We start from the raw sequence: 27,793 nt of genomic DNA, 5'->3' as shown, positions 1-27,793 counted from the left end.
ACGTCTGACAAATCGACACCCACACAAATCTTGTATTTATATAAATAGAAAAATACTGTACATATCATATCAGAAAGATGGAAAGGATTCTTCCCTCCCCCTCTTTCTCATAATCCATCAAGAATTAATTCTCCTGTCATGGCTCCCTTAGCAGCGACGTGCAGCGGAAAGGAACCGTAACTACACTTGTTTCTCCAGTCGTCTGTGTCCATGGTCCAGAGGAATACACCTGCAAGTTGTTGCTGTATGCTGTATTGTACCTATAAATTTGAAAAATCAAATTATTCTTACTATTGTTTCTACACAATGGGCGACGGATAAATATTTATGTGCTTAGAATTTTCATAACTGTAATAGTTTTACGCAGTTTTGATTTTCTTTTACTGCTAATTTTATTATTCTGTGTCAACATTTTTTATGGTTCCTCCCCTATCCTTAAAACATTTGTGTCGATTCTCAAGATAGTTTATAGTCTTTTCAGTGTTAAAACATATCTTCTACAAAGTTTCATGTGCATAAAGTCAATAACATAGAAGTTATTGCAATCTATCAAGCTAAATAGAAACTACAATAATAATAACAATTAAAAACTGATATAAAAATAATTTGAAATCGTTCTTATGATAAGGAAAATCATATATATATTTATGTTATGCGTATAAATACTTCTAAGGTTTCTTATTAATCCACTAGATGGCAGATTTGAAGCATATAAACCATAAGACGTACCTTGTAGTAAACGCTCAATTCATCGTCGAAACTGACCCAGTGGTCATATAGATGAACATACGGTACTACGTGACCACTTTCTTCTCCAATTTGAGCCCCAGGTACAGTTAAAAGTACCTCACACATCTTAAAACAACAATAATAAACAATATATATTTCATTTGACGATTCAAAGTTACCTTACTGTGGTTATTATATTTGATAGAACATCTTGTATTCTTTTTTTTTCAACATTTATTTAAAGTTAATTACTCTATAAACACACACATGTATATATATGTATATTAATAGGGAAGTACAAGCATAAGATGAGCTGTTAAGCCTTGAAAACATGTAAACTGGTCTTCCAAAACTGCAGGTGTATATATCTATATATACAGCATACTTGCACTTATATAATATATATAAGTACATACAATGTATTTTATTTTTCACATAGAAGAATGGATACTCTAATTATGTATTACCATCTCTTAAAGTATACGTTCAATGATATACATATATTTTAGAAGTACGGCAAAAAAAGGGTTAATATATTTTTTCTACTGTATCTAGAACCAAAATAATTCATAAACAGATAGAAAAATTAAACAGAATATTTTTAAGAATGCTCGTACTAGACAGATTATTTCCTAAGCCTAACACATCCCTGATAGCTTTTAATAGCTTGTATCTAATAATGATTGTGATAAAAATTCAACTTATTGTTTTGAGAAAAACAAATAAACAATGTTCACTTCATAGAACATGTTTTGGAATTAGCTAAATGTGCGTGCCTCGCTCGAGATTCTTTTTATGTCTTTATTTTCCTACCTAATAAGCACTGACGTAATTGACTCAAAACTTCCTGAGTGTGATACGTTCCCATTAATTTTATTTAACCAGAAAGAATCTGATACCTCGTGAAGAAATATATATATGACCCCCAAATAAAGAAACAGAAGACAACAAAATTGGTGATAAATGTCCATCTGAGAACTAAATCATCAAACTTGGCTAAATTCGGTCTTCTATTTCTCTCTGAAAATGTGGACATCAGGCTAGAAAAAAAAAGGTTTGGGATACACGATCTTTTATATAATGTTATGCTTGATATATCTACCTGACTGAACATGTGCCGTGTCATTGGATCTAATCTCGAGTTCGTAAACTCACCTCATTCATCCCCAGAAACCCGGGGTTACTCGTGTAATGTCCTCCAATATACGGTCCTTCTGCTTCGGCTTCAATCCCGTGTTCTAATGGATCAACTAATTTGTAGGATCGACCATAGGTACCTATAGCCATTACCAACTTATGTGAAGGAACGCCTTTCTTTATCCAGTAGGTTATGGAATAATCCTGAAAGTATAATACAATAAAGAGCTGAGAAACAAACAGTACTAAGGGTTATAAGACTGACATAAGACGATAGGAACGTTTTTGGGATTAAATCGATGTCTTCCGATTGAGATTTTATAAAATCCGACTCAAGGTTTCGCTTCACGAAGATATTTTAAATTATAATAAAGTTAAACCTTGGGCCTCCTAGGCTTACAAATTAAATTAAGTATTTCACTAAGGAATGAACTATAACTGTTATCTGGTTGGTCAACAGTAACGTTACGAAATTACAAACCTAAAATCTAGGGTTCGATTCCTTGCAACGAAGAGGTTGCAGATTGTCCATTTTGTAGTTTTGTGCATTAAAGAAACAACAACATTAACTGTATTAGCTTCAAGGCTTAATAACAGATGGCGCGCAAAACGTCTGTTTGTTTGTTTATTTGTTTTTGAATTTCGCACAAAGCTACTCGAGGGCGATCTGTGCTAGCCGTCCCTAATTTAGCAGTGTAAGACTAGAGGGAAGGCAGCTAGTCATCACCACCCACCGCCAACTCTTGGGCTACTCTTTTACCAACAAATAGTGGGATTGACCATAACTTATAACGCCCCCACGGCTGAAAGGGCGAGCATGTTTGGCGCGACGGGGATGCAAACTTGCGACCCTCAGATTACAGAGTCGCACGCCTTAACACGCAAAACGTCGTGGTGATTGAGAATATGAGCACGAATATAAATTAATGAACAGGATTCTTACAGAACTTATTCACGAGGAACATCTGGAAACGGAAACTGATGTGAAAGGCTTAATGAAACAAGAATTATTTGAATGTTATTTTCCGTAAAATTAAAACAGGTAAAATCAGACGATTTTCCGAAATTATTTAAATACATTAAGTGTAATTACACTATTCAATATCTCGCGTGGCCTACTGGTTAGCGAGCAGAACTGTGAATTTGAAGGATTAAGTTTGTTTGGAATTTAGCACAAAGCTACACAATGGACTATCTCTACTCTGTCCACCACGGGTATCAAGACCCGGATTCTAGCAGTGTGAGTGTGCAGACCTACTGTTATGCCACTAGGGGGCTTTGTTTGTTTTTGAATTTCGGGCAAAGCTACTCGAAGGCTATCTGCGCTAGCCGTCCCTAATTTAGGAGTGTAAGAGTAAAGGGAAGGCAGCTTGTCATCACCACCCACCGCCAACTCTTGGGTTACTCTTTTACCAACGAACAGTGGGATTGACCCTTACTTTATAACGCCACCACGGCTGAAAGGGGCGAGCATGTTTGGTGTGACCGGGATCGGAACCTGCGACCCTCAGATTACGAGTCGAACGCCTTAACCCACCTGGCAATGCCGGGCAGGAGGCTATGAAGGTTTAATATTCGCCTTGTTATAGTGCTGACCACTTTCTTAATTTCAGTCGTGAGTAAATTAAAGAGTAACAGTCAGTTCCATTATTAGGATCCAGGGAATGGACACAGACTTTGTGGTAGCGGATGGTGCTAGTTGGCTGCCTTCCCTAGGATCAATAGTCATAAACTAAGGACGGTTATATATGTACTCTTGTGGCATTTAAGGTGTCCTTTGGGTTGGAAATACAGTCTTGGCCAAAATGTTTCCATATTTTGTAACAAATAAGATTATTAGTAAAATGGATACAAATACAGTTAGTGCTGTCAAACTATTATATTAAACATTCACACGTATAATATGTATAATGAGACAGGTTCTATAGATATCATCAATGATTTGTTGAAGTAGCGAACAAATTTATCAGACACCTTTAGAAATACGTGTAATTCAGTATTTCACCTATTATAACAAAACTTTACCAAAACATACATAATTACAAAATATAATATCAAATTATTATAAATAGTGCTCTTAACCTTATATCCATTCATATTAAACATTCAGTACTTGGTCGGTCATCCACGTACACTAATAACCTCCGCAAAATAACATGCCATGCTGTCGATAAGGTTATTGATGTAATCTACTGTGAATTCATCCCAAGTTACCACTAGAAGGTGCTGCAATTCACTTAAAGTAGCTGGTTTAAGGTCGTGATTAGTAACTTTCAGGCTTAGTCCTACCCAAGAGTTTTCAATAGGTTTGCAATAACGAGATTTTGCTGACCATAGAAATCTTGTAACATCTTCCTGGTCTAGATGATCTTATACAATATACACAGTATGGGCAGTGATATTGTCATCTTAAAACACAAAGATCTAACATTTGACAGAACACTGTCTCCGTATAATGCCTGCAGAAAGTACCATTGACGTTTTCTTGGACGATATGAAGAAAAGTTTTTCTACCATAATGTATAGCTACCCAAACATGTACTGCACCACCCTTGTGTTTTCCATGTGAGAATGGTCCCTCTCTAATCTGTTCTCTGGGAAACGCGAATATGAATCCTTCTGTCAGTTTTAAAAAGCTGGGACTCATCTGCAAGTTGGAATGCTGTTTTGACTGAATAAAATGGTGATGGTGTTGAATTCTGAGCTAATACCGGTTTGTAGACAGTTCTTCCTGCAAAATAATCTTGTTTAGTCAGTCTCCCAATCACTTTTCTTTTGAATACCCTAAAATGAACATGTTTATGCCATTCCTGTCGTAATGTGTGGTAATACCACTTTCAACCTTGACCTGTTAACCTGATACAAACACGGTCATCTCCAGCAATAGGTTTTCGCGTCTACCAGTAGACGTTCCTGGAAAAAACCTTTTCTGTAGTCCAAAGACATTTCAGGATTCTGGATATAGTACACTGGAGGTAGCTACTGTTCTAGCGAAGTCCTTTTCTTTACACTATTTCTGGACAGTATAATATAACATGCCCTATAACTTCTGAAACGTCAAAAATCATGATTCTACATCATATACAGAGACATTGTCTGAACATAGCTCTGACGTGCTTCGAAAAATAAATATACCAAAAGCACATCCTCTTATACAAAACAGGTGTGTATGTGTGTTTTTACTCAAAATAACTTGTATAGTTTGGTTTGAATTTTGCACAAAGCTACACGAGGGCTATCTGCGCTAGTCGTCCCAAATTTTGCAGTGTAAGACTAGAGGGAAGGCAGCTAGTCATCACCACCCACCGCCAACTCTTTATCAACTCTTTTACCAACGAATAGTGGGATTGAACGTAACATTATAACGCTGTCACGGCTGAAAGAGCGAGCATATTTGGTAAGACGAGGATTCGAATCCGCGACCCTCAGATAACGAGTCCGGTGCCTTAACCACCTGGCCATACAATTTCAACTTATACAGTCATTCCTGTCACACCAAACATGCTTGTCCTGGTACAGCGGTAAATCTACGACTTACAACTCTAAAATCGGGGATTCGATTCCCCTCAGTAGACTCAGCAGTTAGTCCAATGTGGCTTTGCTATAAGGAAACACACACATACTTCCACTGCTTAATTAAGGACAGCCAGCGCAGATAGCCCTCATCTGGTTTGCGCCTTGTTGGGCATCTAAAAAGAGTTTGACTTCATCTTTATCAAACCTTGATAAAATTATGCATCAGATTTATCATAGAAAGTTCTTCCCTTTTAAAAAACAAAGTGACAATTGTACTTGTTCTGGTCTCGCCTCAGTAGATTTCATATTTTCAGTACGTCATTTTCAAGCCGCTTTTTAAAACTCTACGTGCAATGTTAAAGGAAACAGCAATCTTATTTTGTTCCTATAGAACGTTGTGTTTAATAAAAGATCATATAAACTAGAAAACAAGGGGTTAACAACATCTAGCACAGTTCTTATTTCTAAATTTTACTCGCTGTGTTGCTTTGTTGTCTTTTTTTTTTTATAGCCATTTAAGATTTAAAGTAATGATCCCTAATTTACGCCGACCAATAATTCTCCTTTAAGGTGAGATTTATCTTTGTAGTTAACCGATATTAGTTTACAAAATGTATATTAAAGTTAGGCCTATAACTCTATTCTCCAGTTGTGGTTGCATGACTCACTCCGAGAACAAAAAGACCGGATTGTTAGTTCGTTAGTTCTAGTGAACAACAGTGAAGATAAATAAAGTAAATGAAAAATATGTACAATAAAAAATATTGTGTTATTAATTCTTTCTGACTTGTAAGTGACTTACATTAAATAGATCTTAATTATAATTCACTTCCTAAACTTGATTCACACCTTAACAGTTGCTAACAGTTGAAAATTTATGATATATAAATCACGTGGACCATGCCTCAGTCTCTGGTGTCACAACCAGTCTCAGGTAGTTTAGGCACTCGACTCGTAATTTGAGGGTCGCTGGTTCGAATCCCTGTCACAACAGACATGCTCGCCCTTTTAGCAGTGGGGACGTTATAATGCGACGATCAATTCCACTATTCGTTGGTAAAATAGTAGCCCAAGAGTTGGCGGTGGGTGATGATGACTAGCTGCCTTCCCTCTAGTCATACACTACTAAATTAGGGACAGCTAGGACAAATATCTCTCGCGTAGCTTTGCGCGAAATTCAAAACCAGACCACAAACCAGCCTAATGAGTACTGGTATGACGCGAAAGACAATCGTTGGCAGTGAATGTATCACGTATAGGGTAATTGTGAAATATATAATTTTATAAAACCGTATAACATCGTTCGTGGTTTCTAATATTTTATCTCGTTCTTCATCACTTTAAAACTTATTTGCAAGAACTAAAATACATATAACAATAACGTGTCTGTCTGTGACATGATATGGGATTGGACGGCTGGATGCGTGAAATTTTCTTTAATATTTTCACTAGTTGGATGTATTTTTTTCGCATGTTTTAAAATATATAATAAATTATCTCATTCTTGGTTCTACATTGCGGATTGTGAGGGCTACGAATAATGGCCATATTACAAGTTCGGACATTTTAGAAGCTGCCAATAGATGTTATTCCAACCTTTCGGTCATGGGTCTACCTACGTCAGACATTTCCCGATTGTAAGCTGATATGTAAAATATAGATATAATAAGTCGGTTCTTTTATTTGTTTCAAATAATAAACTCCTCTATGTCTGATTTTTTAGTTTGTTTTTGTTCCATTTAAACATACTTATAACAACTCTTAGAATAGTTTTAAGACTATTAAAAAAAATCTCTTATGTTGTTATGTGGTACATTATGAGATTAGGGTAGATACTCACCACACAGAGACGTCGATTAGGAAGTGTGTGTTCCATGTGACAATAAAGGGGCGCGTAGTGGCCTGTTTTACGTTCCCAAGGCCCATGATAATCCATAGTTAACACAAGAACGTAGTCTACAAACCTGTGTAAAAGAAAAAAAAATTAAATGTAATTTTCATTCAAGTTTGAAAATATAATTAAATGCGGTTTAATATAAATACATGTATTTAAATCGAGGAAAATGCTATTCTAATATGACTCTTTTCATTGGAAATAACTTGTTATGTTCTAGGTTGTAACACTGTTATCATTCTTTATAACAACGTAATAACGATTTACTCATCAGTATTTTTTATTATATCAATACAAGATAAGAGTAAGGAGTTATAAGCAACATGGAAACTACAGGTCAATTAACATGTATTCACAGGTTACTAACTTCCCGCTGTTGCATCAAGAGGACAGATTGATTTGGCTAATTTATTAATAATTCTAGTTTTGAAGATACAGTCGAGCTGACAGTGGGATGTAATAAGTGCCCAATAGGTGGCAGTATGATTCGAAAACTATAGTTCTTTATAAAGTGAAAAACAAAGAGTTTTTAGATCGTGGTGCGGTTAATTAAGTCCCAAGAACTGTTTTCGCAATTAGAGGCACATACGTACAAAGTTCCCCAATTACTCAAGTAAAAGAGAAGGCAGTAGATATATTTCACCTATTTTTGGGATAGTGCTGAGCAACAGCGTTATGTACAGTCCGATACAGCACATAATAACACTAGAATTGGTAATAGTAACATGAAACTCAGCATTATGTACAGTCCAATACAGCACATAATAACACTAGAATTGGTAATAGTAACATGAAACTCAGCATTATGTACAGTCGGATACAGCACATAATAACACTAGAATTGGTAATAGTAACATGAAACTCAGCATTATGTACAGTCCGATACAGCACATAATAACACTAGAATTGGTAATAGTAACATGAAACTCAGCATTATGTACAGTCCAATACAGCACATAATAACACTAGAATTGGTAATAGTAACATGAAACTCAGCATTATGTACAGTCCGATACAGCACATAATAACACTAGAATTGGTAATAGTAACATGAAACTCAGCATTATGTACAGTCCAATACAGCACATAATAACACTAGAATTGGTAATAGTAACATGAAACTCAGCATTATGTACAGTCCGATACAGCACATAATAACACTAGAATTGGTAATAGTAACATGAAACTCAGCATTATGTACAGTCCAATACAGCACATAATAACACTAGAATTGGTAATAGTAACACGAAACTCAGCGTTATGTACAGTCGGATACAGCACATAATAACACTAGGATTGGTAATAGTAACATGAAACTCAGCGTTATGTACAGTCCAATATAGCACATAATAACACTAGGATTGGTAATAGTAACATGAAACGCAGCGTTATGTACAGTCCAATATAGCACATAATAACACTAGGATTGGTAACAGTAACATGAAACTCGGAAGTCTATGCTGTTAAATTAAGTTTATACTGGTAATAACTGGTGATTTCCTGAACAACAAGGGTTAGACGTCGAGGTATACAAGGATAATATTTATATTTCATCGCTTTATATATAAAAACGGCTCGTTTGGGTTGAGAAAATGTTTTACGTAGAGGAGCGAACAAAATTTCGACCTTCTTCGGTCATTGTCAGGTTCACAAAGAAAGGAAGAGGTAACTGACCGATAGCTGACCATATGTTTGAAAGGGGTTGTGTAACTAAGTGTCAGAATGTAAAGGGCGTGCCTAGATGTTTGAAAAACAACATCTTAAACGATTCTTTCAAATAATTTTTTCACAAAACCATCAACATAATTTCACAAAACAGAAAACTAAAAAACAATCTTACAAAAAGAGACATTAATTCCATTAAAAACCTAAAACAAGACAAAAATATAAAAATTCTAAAAGCAGATAAAGGTAACGCTATAGTCATAATGAATACGAATGAATACATCCAAAAAATGAATAACATCCTATCAGACACTAACAAATTTAAACCAATACACACAAGTCTAACAAAGACACACGAAACGCAACTGAAGAAAATAATTCTATAAATGAAAAAAAGCCAACACAATTTCGCAAACACTTTATTCCTACCTACGTAAAACCGACTCACGCACACCACAAATATACGGCATCCCCAAACCTCATAAACCAGATTGTCCGTTACAACCAATAATGTCCACATATGAATCGTTTAATTACAATCTTGGTAAATACATTGCATGGGCATTCTCCTAATATGTAACATCAGCCAGCTCATTCATCAAAGACTCTTTTAATTTCAAGTCTAATCTAAATCAACTTAATCATAAAGCCTTAATGGCCAGTTTCGATGTTATATCTCTCTTTACAGAAGTTCCAACCACTGAAGCCTGTAAGATAGCCTTAGAACTCTATATCCGAAATCCTAACCCATCTACAGAAATTCCCAGCAACCAATTAGCAACCCTCATAGAATTCACCACGATGAAGACAAACTTCATGTTCAACAACCACAACTATATACAAACAAATGGCCTAAGCATGGGCAACCCAGTATCACCAGTTCTAGCCAATATTTTTTATGACACAAGTTGAAACACAAGCAATTAACACAGGATTACATCCACCACTCTACTGGGATTCACATCTTCAGAACACAATTTTTTCAATCACATTAACTCTATACATCCCAACATCAACTTCACATGTGAACAGGAAAAAAGTAATCAAATATCATTTCTTAACCTCAAAATTACAAGAACCGACACACATTTTAAAACTGAAATCTACCAAAAGATCACCCATACTGGACTATACATTCCTTGGAACTCAGCACAAGAAACAAAACAAAAACTCAACATACTGAGAAACCAAATAAACACAGCCATAAAACTATGCTCACCAGATAAAATTAACGATGAATTAGACAAAATAAAACAATACTTCATCAACATCAATAAGTTTCCTCCACAAACCGTAGAAAACATTATACGCACACACACTAGACAAAAGCAAAATCAACCAACAAAAGTAAATATATCTTACGAATCAAAAAATCTCAACCATATACTGCTGCATACCATATATTCCCGACTTCAGCAGAAAAATAACCAACATTTGGCAAAAACTAGTAACAAAATATGGCATTCCAGTTAATACCAAATTTATTCAAAAACCAGACACAAAACTAAGGTCTATACTATGTAAAAACTACACTGACAAACACCACACCAACATTATTTATAAAATACAATGTGATAACTGCCACGACTTCTATATTGGAGAAACAAGCAGAAAAATGGAAACCAGATTCAAAGAACATAAAAAGTCACCTTCACACGTTTTCGAACACTGCAAGTCAAATAAACACAACAAGATTATAGAAAACACTCAAATACTAAATAAAGAAACAAACATAAACAAACGCAAAATTAAAGAAGCCTTACTTATACAACAACTCAAACCCAAAATAAACCAATATAAAGGAACGCCTTTATACCTATATTAATATAATAAAATAAATAAAATTATATATTCAAACATCTAATACCGCCCTCTACATTCCGACACTCAGTTACACAACCCCTTCAAACATGTGGTCAGCTTCCGGTCAGTTACCTCTTTCTTTGTGAACCTGACGATGACCGAAGAAGGTCTTTGTGCGAAACTTTGTTTGCTTACCTCTATGAACCTGAAAAAGATTTTGTTTGCTGAACCCAAACGAGTTGTGTTTACATAAATATTTTTCTCTACAAGTGGGTTTTCTCGACATCACTGATTTTACCTCTTTATGGACGAAACCTTAGAATTTCAGATCAGCAAATACGATCAAATATATTATTGTTTTGTAACGCATTTCCTACAGTGTGTGTAAAGGTTTACTGGACGGCTTATTTATTTACCAGTATGGATTTGGTTTTCTATCTTGGAGCCACCTAGCGGCATATTTGCGGACTTACTATGCTAGAAATCAGCAAAGTAGAAGCTTTCTAATGTGTAGATTTATGCTTGATCAATTGTATTTGGTATTCATGTTGTTCTCCCCTAGAAACTTTGGTAGTAATCGTATAATATATACATATATACCCTTGCATTAGTTCAAATATGTATTTTCAGAGCTCCAAAACAACATATAACGTATTGTATCATGCAAATATACCCTAATATATTTTTTACTTCTCTATCTAGTAAGTTCTGGTGACGGATATTGCTCTGAAAAAAATAAAGCCATCACTGCACCCACAGAGGTCTCGTGTTTAGCTTGCGATGTCTCCTCAATCAAAAGGCGTAAAAATTTCCGTTAGATGCTCTTCAAGTTTAATATTGATCTACAAAGGCACAAATATCATACATTCAAGTAAAACAAATACGTAACTTAAAAGTCCGTCGAGACATAAAATCATATCAAAGTCACCTACGTATAAATCCGGAAAATATTATTTTATAGCGTCCATAAGAGATCATCTTAATTAATATTGGCTATAAATAATGTTTAAGTATATTCTTAAATAATACAACTCTAAAGAAACAGTAACAAATTATATATGAAAAAAATATTATCAAAGTGGCGTCATCTATGAATAAATTTAAATATAACCTGTACAAGGACAATAAAATACTACAAGGCACATATATTGTTTGTAAGGTATCGGCTTAATATACATATAGTTTTCAATTCCGATTATATAATAGGTGAAAGATTACGCACTCTGCTACGTCATCGGCTTTATAGCATTTGTCAATTTCACTTTTCGTTCCGGAAACAAATATTGCCAGATCTTGTCCGTACGCGGTCATAGTTTTCCTCATTTCCTGAAAACCACATAGGCTTAGTGAATTACCTTCAATAGTAGAAGAAAGAACTGTTACACTAAATTAACTAAATTCGTACGTAAAACACTATTATGAACATACTTCAATTATTTCCCACACATGCCAGTTGCTTCAGTTCGTACATTTGAAGCTAACCAAACACTGATAACTTTCGTACCTTTGACACTAGAGAATATGTACCAGTAGCTGAAAACATTAGGAGAGTCGTTCAGTATATTCGACCTAAATCCTCCTTCAGAAAAACTTCGAATTATTCTCCACTAGATGGCATCTTTTACCCATTTTTTTTTAAATCAGCTCTTCAACTTCCAATATGTGTGTGTGTGTAACCTTAAAATTTGAGTAGTGAAAACATCTATTTAATCTAAATTTTACTTGAAAAACTACACTTGCAAGAGTTAGGATATGGTTCATAACATTTAATTTTTTTGGTTCAAACTTTTGATTTTCACGTGTTCAGTTTGTTTAAAGATTGAAACCGTCAAGGGCTCTCACCTTGAGTAACCTGATGAAGTTCTCTCTGTCGGCAGGATATTGGCTCTTAAGAACAGGGTAAAACCATCCCAGCGCAATTCCGTCAAACCCGTGTTTCCTGATGAATTCTGCAGCACTACGAGCTAAGCCTTTCCGGAGTCGTACGTCGGCAGCAGTGTGTGAAAATACGGCGGAGTCTTCACTGCCTCCGACGGCAAGGTATGTTTTAAGACTGGGATTGATTCTTTTCAGACGATTGAAGCTTGCATACATGCCTATATATGTAATATTAATTAATTGTATAATAAAACCAAAGTCGTTCTTTTCAGTTATAAAATAACTAGAATTTATATATTGGTTACACTTTAAACAAAACAGGTCTTGACAGTTACTTCAGTAACTGACTGCTGTATAAACACTACGAAACAAGAAACAACAGTAGAGTGTTGTCTGTCTGCAAGATCAACCATGTGGTGTGTGGAACTTTAACTAAACGACATCACAATATAAGAGAAGTGCCTGACACAATTTAACCACTAAAGGTGAGCTCTATGCTGGAGAACACTTTAACTAAGATAAGCCTAAGAATCATTTAAATAATTGAATATTGTCTAAATACATTCTCAAGACGGGTGGAGTGCGTATTAAAACTTAACTTCAGGTTAACTGAAGAATGACCCGAAAATGACCTAAGAAGGTCAAAATTTTGTTCTGTACTTTATTTTAACTAAAGTTTTATTACTTCAAGAGGGTTTCTTTTCATCACGAACGAGTACTGTCTAACCCCTACAGGTCAGCTCTATGATGGGCTACATTTCAACGAGTGTGGTTACACGAATTATTATAGTAATGGGCTGTTTTATACAGAAGGCTAGCAATTCCGATAATCTACGTAATGGACCGGACCTCCATACAACGATTTCAAAAAACCAATAAGCTCTAAGCAGAGCAACGCAAAGATTACATTACCTGCACATAATACAGTATCATAGACTTATCTGTGCCCAATCCGCTACAGTAATCTCACCTGTCTATAATACTGTACCAAAGTTTTATTTGCCATTCATATGGCATCATGATTTTATGTGTCCATAATAGTGTCATCTGCTTACCTGTTTCAGGGTCAGAATCGTGATCGGTGTCAATACTGACCACCAGAGCGCCCCCATTGGACAGTGCCGCGTGTAGAAATATTAGATGAGTGCAGAGTAGCGGATTGATATCTTCTACAGTAAATTTCCCGTCTCCTGGTCTATAAACTGCACTACTTCCGAAAACACAGAAAATACTTCCAGTTGAATCTGTTGATTAGAAAAGCACACACAATTTAACAATACTGAATAAAAGTTGAATCGTAAAATAATTTGTTCTGTTTATAACTTTCTGTTTATACTTAATTTTCTTTGTTTCAAGTTCTAACCTTTTATTGTTCGTTTAATAAGTTTTGAAATATCAAAACGAGGATATAATATGTATGTGCTGCCATCTGTTGATGAAAGATTTCAATATTGAATACTACAGTTTTACGATGGGCTGATAACTTATTAATTGAAAAATAAGACAAATTTAGTTTAAGGATCAGAAGATGCAACAAGTGGGCGTTAAACCGGACTTAAACAAGTAATAAAGAAAGTTTTTTTTATTTTTGTAAAATAGGGTTAGCGGAGATTTTAAAGAAATGCTCAATTTATTTAGTTTTTTCTGTCAACATTTAGATTTTAGAAGAACACTGTGACGCATTAAGAGGAAATTTGGCAATATAATTTGTTTATAAAATACGAGAAAAACGAAATGTGAAACACTGAATATTCGTGTTTTTGAGACCAAATATTAAATCATTGTTTCTGTTTATAGAGGGCGTCTATCCATGACAGTAGCAAATTACCAAAAATGTTATAATTAATTCTGCTCCTTAACTAAGCCTAAATGGCAAATTAACAAGTAACCACGGCCAGATTTATCTGACTTCATTAAGGAAAATGTTTTAAAAACAGTAATTTAATTTAGTCTTTATATCAGTTATAAAATCGATGTGGCCTAGTGGTCAACGTGGCGTACTGCTACCGGCAATGCCGCCGAACACACACGCACTTTTAGCTGTGTTTAGTGTTATAAAAGTAACAATCAGCGCTTAAACGTAGCTCTTCTGGCAATGAATGCTGCTTGACTGGATATTTTTTCCCTCTGGTAAGTAGTACAAAATTAGGAATGGCTAAACCTTGACCTCAAAACCATCTAACCCAGCCACTTATTTCACTTATCGCGGAAGGTGCTATTTAGGCTGAAAATGACAATATCGGGTCTATTGTACTGGGAAATACAAACCAACTTTGAGTGAAAATATAAGGTGAATCTGACGTATTTTTCTATTAATGCAGTTTAGGTTTATTTATTTTTGAATTTCACGCAAAATTACACGAGAGCTATCTTCGCTGGGCGTTCTTAATTTAGCAGTGTGAGACTAGAGTGAGGGCAAGTAATCATCACCATTCTTTGGCTACTCCTTTATCAAATAAATAATGGAATTGATTGTCACTATTATTATAACAACCTCACGGCTCAAAGGGCGAGCATGTTTGGTGTGACGGAGATTCGAACCCGCGACCCTCAGATTAGAAGTCGAGGGCCCTAACTACCTGGCCACGCCAAGCCAAATAATACGATTTATGATGCGTTTTTCTTTTCGAGTGTCTTTCGATATGAAAACCGAAACGTTTTCCAAGAACCTAGCACGGGTTAGTACCTGTCCACAGAAACTCAACTGAATATAAACATACTTAGAAAAGTAAATAACTTAGAAACTTACTTGTGAAAGAAGAAGTAGTGGAAAGGATAAATGTTGAGAACGTTGCCAGTGTCAAGACAAGGATCGTTGTTATATGTATGTTTCCACGCATTTCGATAAAACCTGAGACCTTATAAAAAGATATTTCTTTTATTTCTTTAAGTAAAAAAAACAAATGAATCCTAAACTTCTATCACAGAACGTCAAAAGTTCTGAGTAAAAACAAAATTAATATTATGATATATAGTTTAGGGAAAGGAAGGGCTGGGGTGTTGTTTGTTTATCTGTTTTGAATTTTGTGCAAAGCTACACAAGGGTTATCCTCGTTAGCCACCACCCTAATTTAACAGTGTAATGCTAGAGGGAAGGCAACAAGTCATCGCCACCTGCCTCCAACTCTTGAGATACTCTTTTTACCATTCAATAGTGGAAGTGGTCGTCGGATTATAACGTTTCCACGTCTGAAAGGTCAAGTATATTTGGTGTTTTAAGAATTAGAACCCGCGACCGTCAGATTGCGAATCGCCGAGCTAGCGAAAGGGGAAGGGGGGGTAAACGTTAAATTTCACAGTCTTAGTATCACTTACGTTTATGAAATTTATTTGTCCAAAGGTATTATTTCTGTGACTGTTATGCCATCTTCTGTTGGAACAATAACATAAATAGATATTTCAAATAGGGCCCGGCATGGTCAGGTGATTCAGGCGCTCACTTCGTAACATGAAGATCGTGGGTTCGAACCCCCGTCACACCAAACATGCTCACCCTTTGAGCCGTCGGGGAAGTTACAATGTAACGGTAAATCACATTATTCATTAGTAAAAGAGTAGTCCAAGAGGTGGTGATGACTAACTACCTTCCTTCTAGTCTTACACTGCTAAATTAGGGACGGCTATCTCAGATAGCCCTAGTGAAGCTTTGCGCGAAATTCAAAACAAACAAACAAACAAACTATTTTAGATTAGTTTAATATCAGCCGAAAAAAAGTAGATCTCAGATTGGACAAACAACGTTCGATTTATAAAATATTGAAATAGCACAGCTACGATTCGAAAACAGCTGAAAAATGTCCCTTATAAACGTGCAATAACAGGAAATATGAGTGAAAATAAAAAGTGTGCCTTTTATAATGACGATACACAGAGGACAACCTAGGCCTTATAGCCCTTTTGTTTATCACAACGGCATTATTTGCCTTGACCCTTGGTATATGTTATTGTTTTAAAATCAATGACAACGTTACACAGAGGATAGTCTAGGCCTCACATCTTGATATAAATTGTTGTTCCAAATTTATGGTGACGATAAATAGAGGACAGTCTTGGTCTTACCGCCCATTCGTTCGTCACAATGGTATTTTACACTGTGGCCATCGTTATTGATGTGTGGAATAATTTCTTTCGCAAGGTACTTTTGCCAATATTTTTAAACGAGTATTATCTCTCCCTGTTTTACTTTGTTTCTTATACATACTTTTGAAATTCGCATAATTTGTGCGGACAACACATCATGAGACTGGTTTGAGCAAGCGAAAGACACCGCAGTTCGTGGGTTTGGGTTGTTGAATTTCGGGCAAAGTTATAAAACGGCTATCTGCACTAGCCTTCCCTAATTTCGAAGTGACAGACCAGAGGAAAGACAACTAGTAAGTAACATTCTCCGCCATCTCACTGGCTTATCTCGTTTCATCAACGAAGAGTGGGATTGACTTCAAAGTATATCACCCTCGCAGCTAAAAGGACAATGACGTTCGACGACAGGTTTAGGTCCCGCGACTCGCAGCTTACAAGTCCACCATTAGTAATGCGTGAATGATTTTCCTTTTGTACTCGTGTCACGCAAAGGAATAGGACATGAACGCTTGTGCGTGTGGCTTGACGCTCTGATTTCACGGAAACATACCTTATCGGTAACTCGCAGGTACAAATCGGTACTTTCTCCGGATTAAATGGTGTCATCACGTTACCCTGACATTATTCTCGGCTCTTCAGACGTTTAACTTTCCGTTACAGATGCATTAGTAAGCTGTAACCACAATAAGTCCCGGACTTCTTACGATATGATCTGCAACCAATTGAAATTCTCTGCCACCTGGCCGAAAAAAAAACATCGTATGAACTTTTTTGGAATTAGTCATATTTCCGTCGTTCAATGAGAACACGGTTTTAGGTCGCTTTTGTAAGCATAGATCCACGTTAAATATCTTGTTTAGCACTTCCAAATATAGTTCCTCGATCAACTGCAATGAACTGGCGTGTTATTGGTTGACTTTAATGCAGGGGTTCCCAACCGGTGAGCCTTGGCAAGGGGGTCGCAAAGCCTTGGCAGGGGAGTCGCGTAGCCTTGTTAGAAGTAGCTTGGGATAACATTAATTTTATTTCATCAATTACATTTTCAAGTCGCGAGTGCCAAAAGGTTGGGAACCCCTGCTTTAATGTATAACTTGTTTTCACTACTTCCAGTGTGCGACTGGTATTCGATAGTAAGCTAAACAGTTTTTATCTTGCATGAATCATACATTTCCTTGTTTTTTCAATACGACTGAGAAATACGTATACTTGGAAACGTTAAAAGTTCGTGCTCTGAATGCTTTTACGGTGGCGTAACAAGGAGGATTTCGCGTCGAAATATCTCTAATGTAACTCTAAAAAGAAGGGGTCAATTTTAAGCGCCACTTGCACTTCAAATTATCACACCTCAGCTCGACTGCGTCAAGAAATACAGAGCTCTTAATATGTGTAGTCAGGAGTCAATAGGTGATCCAGAGGAAATGAATTGTTTAGGAAAACTGTTGTCTTGGATCGTGAGAAACCTTTCCTACTAATAAGTGAAATATTAATACACATCCGACTACAGTAAGAGTTATGTGCTGACGTATTGTCAAGACAGAAAAGCCGTTCAGATACTTTTAATGTCCCGACACATGACCAGGTAGTTAGGACGCTTGACTCACAATCTGAGAACCGCAGGTTCAAATACCCGTTCCATCAAACATGCTCGCCCTTTCAGCCGTGAGAGCGTCACAATGTGAAGGTTAATCCCACTAGTTGTAGGTGAAAAAGTAGCCCAAGAGTTGGCGGTGGGTGGTGATGACTAGCTGCCTTCCCTCTAGTCTTACACTGCTAAATTAGGGACGGCTAGCACAGATAGCCCTCGAATAGCTTTGTGCGAAATTCAAAAACAAACATACCCGTCGTGGGCAGAGCAGATATCCCATTGTGTAGCTTTGTGCTTAACTTCAAACAAACAAACAAACACTAGTGAAAAACGAAAATATTGAACTGCGTATTAAATGCCATTGCGCATTAATAAAAATCATAGAAGAAAATTCACTGCAGTTCTTAGAGAAATTGTATAAAATCTGAAGTTTTGTTACAATCTAATCTACACTCTGAAAGATTTAATGAATAAATAATTTAATAATAAACTGCTTGTATTTCGCTACTTATAAGAGGTTTTGTTTGTTTCTAGTGAAGCACAAAGAGCTATCTGTGCTCTTCCCACCACAGGTATCGACCCGATTTCTGACATTGCATTTTTTTTTATGGTGAATTTATTCTGCATTTGAACGATTATGACATGTGATAAAATGTCTTTGTCTTTTCTAGTACCTGACGTAAAATAATGGTGCACAGTTTGCATCAAGTTGCCACAAAAATTGCAATCCGCATTTCGAGGCCGCGTTTTTGCTCTCCAATTACTTGGCTGAGGCCTCTACGAATATTAGTTATAAGAGTGACAATCAAATTCCACTCTTCGGTTAGATAAACGTGAATGCTGCTGATAGCCGTTTTGTGTAGTTTACGAGAAACAAACAAACAATAAATATAATAAACTTCTCTTAGTGTCTTACATCTGTGTTCAACCTCGTCTCACTAACTCTGGTTGTAAGTCCGTAGACATACTGCTGTGCCAACTGAAGAGGCTGGAGAGAAATAAGAGGCCTATTGTACTTTGGTTTATTCCTATAAGCAGAATTTTATGAACCGGGTTTTCGGCGAACCTACTCTGTTGCGGAATGGGAACAGTGAATCAAAAATAGATTAAGCATTATATAATTCATAAGCTCGTTTTTCCTTCCCTGATATTACACATTTTGGCGAGAAGATAACAAATTTATTTATAGATTGAAAATTTAAAAATCTCAAATCTGAAATTTTCTTTCATTTTCCCCAACTGTTATAATATTTACTTGTGGTTAACAACCACGTACGGAATGGACTATCTGTGTTGTGCTAACCACGGGTATTGAAACCCAGTTTCTTGCGTTGTAAGTCCACAGATATTCCGCTGTGCCAATAGGGAGAGCCTGTCCTCTCATGCAATCCACTAACGCTGTATAAGTGATTAATGTATATTACTGACAGCAATAGTGATTGATAAATTATATACACATTTTACTATAAACATGATTCGCTACATGTGCGTGTGGTAGCATGTTTCACCCATAACTAGTTGGCTCTATTACCGTAAATTTTGGCACGGCAACTTGTTGCGTAAGAAGTGAGATAAAAAAACAACAACAACACACTCACTCTGAAATAGGACATATTTCTGCTTTACTGAGGACTTTTAATTTAAAGATACAAGTAATTAATCACCTTAATGAGCCAATTCTTACTTTGTACAAAGCTGGTTATGCGGTTATCTGATGGGTATCTTCAGATAGGTTATATAAATGCATATGTTTTACCCAAAATTTTCAACGTAAATTACCAACTTGGGAGTCAAGCTGAATTCTAATTATTCTAGACAGGATTCTTTTTTCTTGTATTTGCTATAAAAATACGCCTATTGAATGATTAGCCTTCTATTTTGTTAAGATTACAACAGTAGCGACAACTTACACAGAGAAAGAGACAAAAGTATAGACAAATTGTATGACACTCATAATAAACTCAACAATAAGTTTACTTTGCGTAAAACAACTTATACACTTGTGAGGGACAAGAAATTCGTCTATATCAATAAAATATAATAATATTTTTCAACACCGGTAGAGGGCACTACCAAAACCATTTTTTTTCTTTAAGCTTTTCAAAAATTGTTTTTTTTTATTGATTGTTAACTACAGTTGAAAAGAATTTTAAAAGGCCGAATATTAATATATTTGGAACATTTTGTTGAGAAAAATGATAATATGTTTTGATAGATGGCGCTAAAATATTGGATGCTCTCAAATAATGGACAAAAGTTGTAAATATTATTTCTTTTGCGGCAATTTCATGTTTGTTTTATAATAAAACTATTGAACTATCTGTGTATCTACCGCGAGGAATCAAACCCTGAATTTTTGTGTTGCAAGTCCGTAGACTTTTATCGCTATCCTGCTGAGGGACATTTTACGTTCATAGTAAAGGTTACTGGGCATGTCTCCTGAAAGTTTACGGACTTTATAGCATTAAAATTGGGGATAGGTGGATTTTCCTTCGACATACAAAGCGCAGGTAGCATATTGCATTTGTTTGTTTCAAGTTTGCTTACTATCAGTGTCGAAACAGACACACATACTGCTGTGCCACTGGAGGTGGGGTGTTGAGCAGTATATTGTGTAGTTTTGCTCTAAAAGAACAAACTCAAACAAAAATCTGTACTGCAAACAAAATCTATACTGTATAAAGTTGAAAGCTGAAAATCTAAGTTTAATAATGGAAGGTAAAAATTTAGGATTAACATAAATTTATTTCATTATGAGCTGTTGATTACATTATTTAAGTTGTAGTAAGGCTATTATATGCCCCACTCTCTTCAGTTTCCTTACCCTCCTTTCCGCCAGTGTCTCAACAGTGAGTCTACCCACCCTCTCTCTAGTGGCTCAACAGTAACATTAAAGTCCGATAATGTTAAGTCCCTTTGTTTATTTTGTTATCATGCGCAAAGTTACACAAAGGGCTATCGAAACTCGGTTTTTAGTAGTATAAGTCCGTAAACATATTAATGTGCCACTGGTAGGTAGGGGCTCCAGTGGTGGACATAGTTGTGTACCTTTGTGCTTAAAAACAAACTGATAAAGATTACCAGACAGCTAGTTTTAGCACTACTACATATTTAATTACGTGTAGGTTAGTCAGACTTTTAGTTTCATAATTAAAGTAGTTTCTGCTATATGCTCTATCTACATGAATAATAATAATAATAAAAGTCTTGTGAAAAACCATAAGACATCAATAACAAGATAAGATGACACTCAGAAGTGAACAGCAAGACTAGAACCAGAAAATAATGAGTTTACTTTACCTTATCCTCTCCAAACACTCTGTGAGCGAGATTATGTCAAAACCTAAAATTGTCTCTTTAACATAAGATGACACTCAGAAGTGAACAGAAAGACTAGAACCAGAAAATAATGAGTTTACTTTACCTTATCCTCTCCAAACACTGTGTGAGCGAGATTATGTCAAAACCTAAAATTGTCTCTTTAACCTAAATTTGATTTTATATATGCCATATTCGAGCTTAAAGGCTTTTGACCTTGTGACCTCTCTGTCCAGGAGTAAACAAGGTGGAACCACACTGACCAGAATAAATGTAAGAACGACCTACTTTCATTTCCCAGCTCTGGACATCCGGTCACACTCAGTGTATCTATATAGAATATTTAACCCCATAATTACAGGAAGGTCGACTAAGTAACTAACATGACATACTTGAAATAACAATCTTTAGTGGAGTAAATATGCAAATACTTCGTGTGATAAACATACAAGGCTACGTTTTCTGACAAGGCCTTATTAAAATGGCAACTTTTTGAATGATATATGCTTGTTGTATTTCAGTTACGCCCCCAGTAACTCCATCAGCTAAGTCATATCCCGTGTTTCGAAGTTTTACTTTAGTTCCGCTATACATATGAGTAAGTTCTGTTTGTAGTGTTTCTAAATCACCATCTAAAACGTCTATAAACAGAAAACTCACCTGTTTAAAACAATTATTTACCAACAAACACACAACTCACTTCTTGGTCCATTCGATCTGTGGAAAGTCCAGTAACACCTAACCCTAACATTCAAACAAATGACCTATCAAAACTTTTCTCGCACCTAGTCTCTCTGAACACCGCGTTGTATTATACACATTCTAGACTAACATGACTAATTTGGTATAGAACATTATGTCTTCTTATCTGTTCAATAAACACAAGAAACTTTTTATTTTATTTTGTATTCTAATTACGGAATTTATTTTACGTTTCCTCCCATACTGATGTTAATATTGAACAGTTTTCCAGTAAAACTATTAATTAGACAAAATTCTTTTTTATTGTACTTTGGTTTCTTAAATTTTCCTTTAATATTCAGAACCCCCCTACTAGATCAGCGGTAAGCCTGGGGGCTTATGTCGCAAAAAAATCGGGATTCGATATCTGCAGTAGGCATAATACAGATAACCCGTTGTGTACGAGGGCTGTTCAAAAAATACGCGGACTGTTTGAATTGCGCGGCTCCAGTTGGTTCCAGGGGAATCCGCTTGGTGTCGTTAGGTTCGCACAGATCAGCTGATTACGACGCCATTTCCCGATTGCAGATATTTTCATTTGTGTATTAGCTACGCGGTTTTAAGTGAAGTGCGATTTTTTCGTTTGGCGGATTTCAGAATGAATGACCTGAAGGAGCAACGACTTGCTGTGAAATTTTGTGTTAAACTTGGAAAATCTGCGACTGAAACTTTTGCTATGCTTAATACGGCTTACGGTGATGTTGCTATGAATCGTACGGCATGTTTCAAGTGGCATGAACGTTTTAAGGATGGTCGACAGTCCATTGAAGATGATGAGCGTCCTGGACGTCCTTCCACATCAACTGACGACCCACACGTCGACAAAATCAACACCCTGGTGCGGGCAAATCGATGTCTGACTGTCAGGGAGCTTGCTGAAGAGTGTGGGATATCAGTTGGATCTTGTTACGAGATTTTGACCGAAAAATTGAAGATGCACCGCGTTGCTGCGAAATTTGTGCCTCAGAACTCGTGAGTTTTTGGCCAAACACTCGATCACTGTTCTTTCCCACCCCCCTACTCACCTGACCTTGCTCCATGCGATTTTTTCTTGTTCCCCAAACGCAAAAGACCCTTGAAAGGAAGAAGATTTGAGACGATTCCCGAGATTAAGGCAAATGCGACGAAGGAGCTGGAGGACATTACAAAAGAAGCGTACCAGGACTGTTTCAACAAGTGGAAACACCGTTGGGATAAGTGTGTGCGTTGGGGAGGAGAGTGCTTTGAAGGGGTCCCAGACCTGTAACTTCTAAATAAAGTACATTTTGTTTTATGACGTTAGTCCGCGTATTTTTTGAACAGCCCTCGTATACTTGCATTTAACAACAAACAAACATGTTGGTTCAAGTCTTGGACTTTCCAGTTAACTTGAACTGTCTCCAGATTAAAACTGAGGTGATCTAGTCCTTGAAATAAAAAAAGGTTAAGGAAGCATGAAGGATGTGCTAATTAATTATTACCGCTTCGTATGTTTCTGTGATATTTTTATATCGGTTGAAAGATGGACGAGTTTAAACGCAACCATTTTTACCGTAAGAGGGTAATCAAATGTTGACCAAAGATTTAATTAAAAATAAAAAAAAGTCTCAAGAGCCCCTAATGAAGAAGAAATAACACTTTAAGAAACAATATTTAGAATTAGGATATCTTTCTTCACCTTTTAAAAATCGTTTAGTGCGATTGGCGATACGATATTGGTTATTCCACAACAAACCATATTTGGATATAACAGGCTTACGTCACTACAGGCTCGCAGAAGCGTAGGGAGATGTAGAATATATTATGCAGTGTTACGAAAGGCAGGGCCTAAATATTAACAGTGAATAACGGAAAGGAAAACTTTAGTAGAAGCATTTTTAAATAATTAATAATATTAAAAAAATTAATTCTTTGAACGACTAATATTATCATAATGAAGTGTATTAAGTATTTGATATTTTGTACAATATTTTTTGAATAAATATTAGGTGAACAAATATTTGTTTATGATGGATTTCAAAAAATAATAATTCTTTACCGCTTGAAGAAATGACGTTTGATGTGGAAAAATAAGATTTTTTTCTGCTATAGAACTGTTCAGATAAACTCGGCGTGTTTTGATTTTCATTTCAAACTTCAGTAAAGATTTGACGAAGGTTTATTGTTACCGGGGAAGTTTACTTGTGCCAAAAGAGACCTACACTTTCAAAAATTTATATAGTGTCCCCTCCTCAACCTTTGACCCTTCCTAGTCCGTTCTATAATCTCACGATACCTCTATCACTTGTAGAAGTTTGTCTAATAGAACTGATACTGCCCTTAACCAGTGTTTTTTGAATTTACCATAACGAAAATGTCTATTAACGAATGCAAACCATACCAGTTAATAGTGAGTAAAATTATGATTTAAACATATGCAAAACGATAAGTAATAGTAACGTAAAATAAATAACGAAAATTATTTGGTTATCCCACATTAGTTCACATCCGTTGTTAGGACAAGTGGCCTCACCGAAATTCTCGTTTACGTAAACAGAATGCGTCAGATAATAGTTACCTGGTGAAGCCGAAGACTTTAGTAAAAAGTCCTATAAATTAGAAATAATGCTTTATTATTAACAAACAATAACATATTTTTCTTAACTCTATATACCACCGTATTGCTTTATTAAGAACCGTAAACATTTGGATAGCTGTACTATTGACTGACATTATATATAGTTAAGTATACTGTTTTTTTGTTTTTGAATTTCGCGCAAAGCCACACGAGGGCCATCTGCGCTAACTGTTACTAATTTAGCAGTGTAAGACTAGAGGGAAGGCAGCTAGTCATCACCACCCACCGCCAACTCTTGGGCTACCCTTTTACCAACGTATAGTGGGATTGACCGCAATATATAACGCCCCCAATGGCTGAAAGGGCGAGCATGTTTGGTGCGACGGAGATTCGAACCCGCCACCCTCAGATTACGAGTCGAGCGTTTTAACCTGTCCACGCCACGCCAGTTAAGTGTAATAATAACTATAACAAAACTGATAACTATACGTAACAGAAACTAAAGTTATACAACAACAATACTCATTGGTGTTGTATTTATGTGTTGATTGACGCTCTCCCTCCTGTAGTTACATTTTGTTTTATCACGAACCTGAATTTTCTGTATGTAATACAATACAATGTAATACAATCCTGGAGTGAATAACACAGTTTTGTCGCACTAAATATGTCTTTAGTAACTGCAAAAAAAACCCAACAAAATAGCAATAACAAAATTTCATAGCCTAGTTGACCAGTGGTCTTGGCTGACCAATAAATAATAGAGCTTAGTAATCTTACCACTTCAGTTACTTTTATCACTGGTGCAATATTTTTTTATTAGTGGTATATTTTGCTTCTATTCCCTTGTTTGATTGTATATGTTTTTTTTCCTGCGAATTCCCGTCGTACCAAACACACTCGTCCTTTCAGCCGTGGGGACGTTATAATGGCACGACCAATCCCACTATTCGTTGGTAAAAAAGTAGCCCAACAGTTGGCGGTGGGTGGTGATGACTAGCTGCCTTCCTTCTAATCTTACACTGCCAAATTAGTAACGGCTAGCGCAGATGGCCCTCGTGTGGCTTTGCGCGAAATTCAAAGGACAAAAAAAAAAAATGAACTAAAAAATTCCGTAAGAAAGGAAGGATAAAAATGAATAATGGGAATCTTTTAAAAAATAAATTAAATTTGTATATCAAAGAAGGTTCAGGGCCTGTTGATTTCTTAAAGGCCTGAACCAGTCTCGCTCTATCCCCTAAAAAAAATAATAAAAATAGAGACAAAAGAACCATTCTTTGTTTGAGACTTACATGATGAAACGCACAATTTTCTCCTGAAGACGCAGGGATCGTGATTTTTCTGTCCATTCAACGCTATATTTTTGCCGAAGCTGTGTGGCGCTGATTAGAAGAGGTGCTAAGACACTACGGGTGGGCCATTAATTTTCGTAGCGCCTCTTCCGTCTAGGTATCCTGTTTGGGCCATATGTAGGCATAGAGGCTATGAATAAATTTTGGTATAGTTAATTTACTGTGGTGATAATCAGGTACAACGTAATGGAGCGGCTTAGGTGTACATAGTATTAAAACCCGTGCGGACCTGACGGGAGCAGTGCTTCTTTTATGTCAACACAAGCGGCATTCCTGCATAGAGATAACGTACAAGGCAGTTTCTAATTGAATAAAATCTGGTTTCTAATCCACTAAACAACGCGTAATTACACCAGTCTGTCACGGTAAATCAAGCCAGGAGTTACCTGAAAGGTTTAGCATCTATCCGTCTATCTGTCTGTCTACCTATCCATCTGTCTGTCTATTCACTTGTCTATCTGATGATCTGCCTGTCTATCTATTTGTGTGTTTGTCTATCTGATGATCTATCTACCAATTTGTCTATTTGTATATGTGTCTGTCTGTCTACCTCTATATCTATTTGTCTACCTATCTAACTATATATTTATTTGTATGTCTCTCTGTCTACACATCTATCTATTTGCATGTCTGTCTATCTTTCTACTCATATAATCTGTTTCTTTGTATATGTACCTATGTATCTATTTGTATATGTGCCTGTCTGTCCGCCTATATACCTATTTGTCTTTTTGTCTATCTATCTACCTGTATATCTAATTGTCTGTCGGTCTATATATCTATCGATTTGTATGTCTGTCTATTTGTCTACTTATATATCTGTTTCTCTGTTAGTCTATCAACCTATACATTTATTTTTCTAGTTGTCTTTCTAGCCACTTATCTATCTAGTTGTCTGTCTTAAAGCTGTCAACATGTTGTTTCGTTTGTTTTCTCACTACTGTGGTTTCTTTGTGTTGCAACCGATTCAAGGCTAATTATAAAGTTTACAAGAAGAAAATATTTCTTTAGATCTATTACAGACTTGACCTAATATATACGTAACCCAAGTCGTAAATGCGTGGCTGTTAGTGCTCACCTCGGTACTTTTGAAACAGTAGTTACAGCGCGCAGGTGTGGATCCATTCGCTCGGAGCAGCGCCGAGATAACGCATCGAGCAACTTTACCTTGACAAGAACAGCGATGGTTTTCTGATAGCCCTAGAATTTACGCTCCTGTTATTCAATGTTGATAACTTTGGCAGTGGTGTCCAAATGCATGCGCAAGCCCAGGCACCGAAGCACCCTCATAAATTTTTCTTCTGTTAATTAAATCTTAACGTTCTTGCATCTGGAGGTAAGTTTACCGTGCTGAGGATATGAGGAGATTTATATTAAACATATGGATACAGTGTATTATACATAAACATGTACATATATATATATGTATATCTGTATACATATTTATAAAAAATTATGCATTGATCAAGTAGTGATGTTGATTTATATGTGAAATCGTGCTGCACGTGGAAATCCTTTCTCCGGTAAAAACTGGTTTCCCTTTATTATCAGAACTAGAT

General features: G+C 36.1%; 1 protein-coding gene and 1 long non-coding RNA gene across 5 annotated transcripts in view; one reads left to right on the top strand and one right to left on the bottom strand.

Annotated features, from left to right (window-relative positions):
- Positions 1 to 19: 19 nt before the first annotated feature.
- Positions 20 to 27,450, bottom strand: LOC143239427 (chitinase-3-like protein 1). Of its 4 annotated transcripts, none has more exons than XM_076480461.1 (10): positions 27,313 to 27,450; positions 26,175 to 26,364; positions 15,372 to 15,480; positions 13,678 to 13,866; positions 12,587 to 12,840; positions 11,967 to 12,070; positions 7,223 to 7,346; positions 1,885 to 2,070; positions 730 to 855; positions 20 to 260 (listed from the first exon to the last, which is right to left on the bottom strand). In XM_076480461.1, exons 2-10 carry the CDS (start codon positions 26,229 to 26,231, stop codon positions 108 to 110), a joined length of 1,302 nt encoding a protein of 433 aa, XP_076336576.1. In that variant the 5' UTR covers positions 26,232 to 26,364; positions 27,313 to 27,450; the 3' UTR covers positions 20 to 107. The 4 variants fall into 4 exon arrangements, with proteins under 4 accessions (XP_076336576.1, XP_076336577.1, XP_076336575.1 ...); XM_076480462.1 differs by lacking the exon at positions 27,313 to 27,450 and adding an exon at positions 24,883 to 24,913 and having other exon boundaries at positions 26,175 to 26,541; XM_076480460.1 differs by lacking the exon at positions 27,313 to 27,450 and having other exon boundaries at positions 26,175 to 26,541.
- LOC143239429 (uncharacterized) overlaps positions 6,690 to 27,793 on the top strand; it is a 35,466-nt gene continuing 14,362 nt past the window's right edge. The window contains exons 1-2 of the long non-coding RNA XR_013021177.1: positions 6,690 to 7,019; positions 12,622 to 12,784. This is a non-coding gene — a long non-coding RNA (uncharacterized LOC143239429). The remainder of the gene's footprint in view (positions 7,020 to 12,621; positions 12,785 to 27,793) is intronic.

Source organism: Tachypleus tridentatus, chromosome 13, assembly GCF_004210375.1.
Source record: "Tachypleus tridentatus isolate NWPU-2018 chromosome 13, ASM421037v1, whole genome shotgun sequence".
In the NCBI taxonomy this organism is placed as follows: Eukaryota; Metazoa; Arthropoda; class Merostomata; order Xiphosura; family Limulidae; genus Tachypleus; species Tachypleus tridentatus.
The sequence above is the reverse complement of the archived record's forward strand: the minus strand, read 5'-3'. Positions and strand labels throughout refer to the sequence as shown.

Excerpts from the sequence above, each read along its gene's own strand:
- LOC143239427 (XM_076480461.1), bottom strand. The coding sequence starts at position 26,231 with ATGGACAGAAAAATCACGATCCCTGCGTCTTCAGGAGAAAATTGTGCG. Across the intron at positions 15,481-26,174 it reads AAAATTGTGCGTTTCATCAT|GTCTCAGGTTTTATCGAAAT; the intron begins GTAAGTCTCAAA and ends TCTTTTTATAAG. Across the intron at positions 7,347-11,966 it reads AAAGCCGATGACGTAGCAGA|GTTTGTAGACTACGTTCTTG; the intron begins GTGCGTAATCTT and ends TCTTTTACACAG.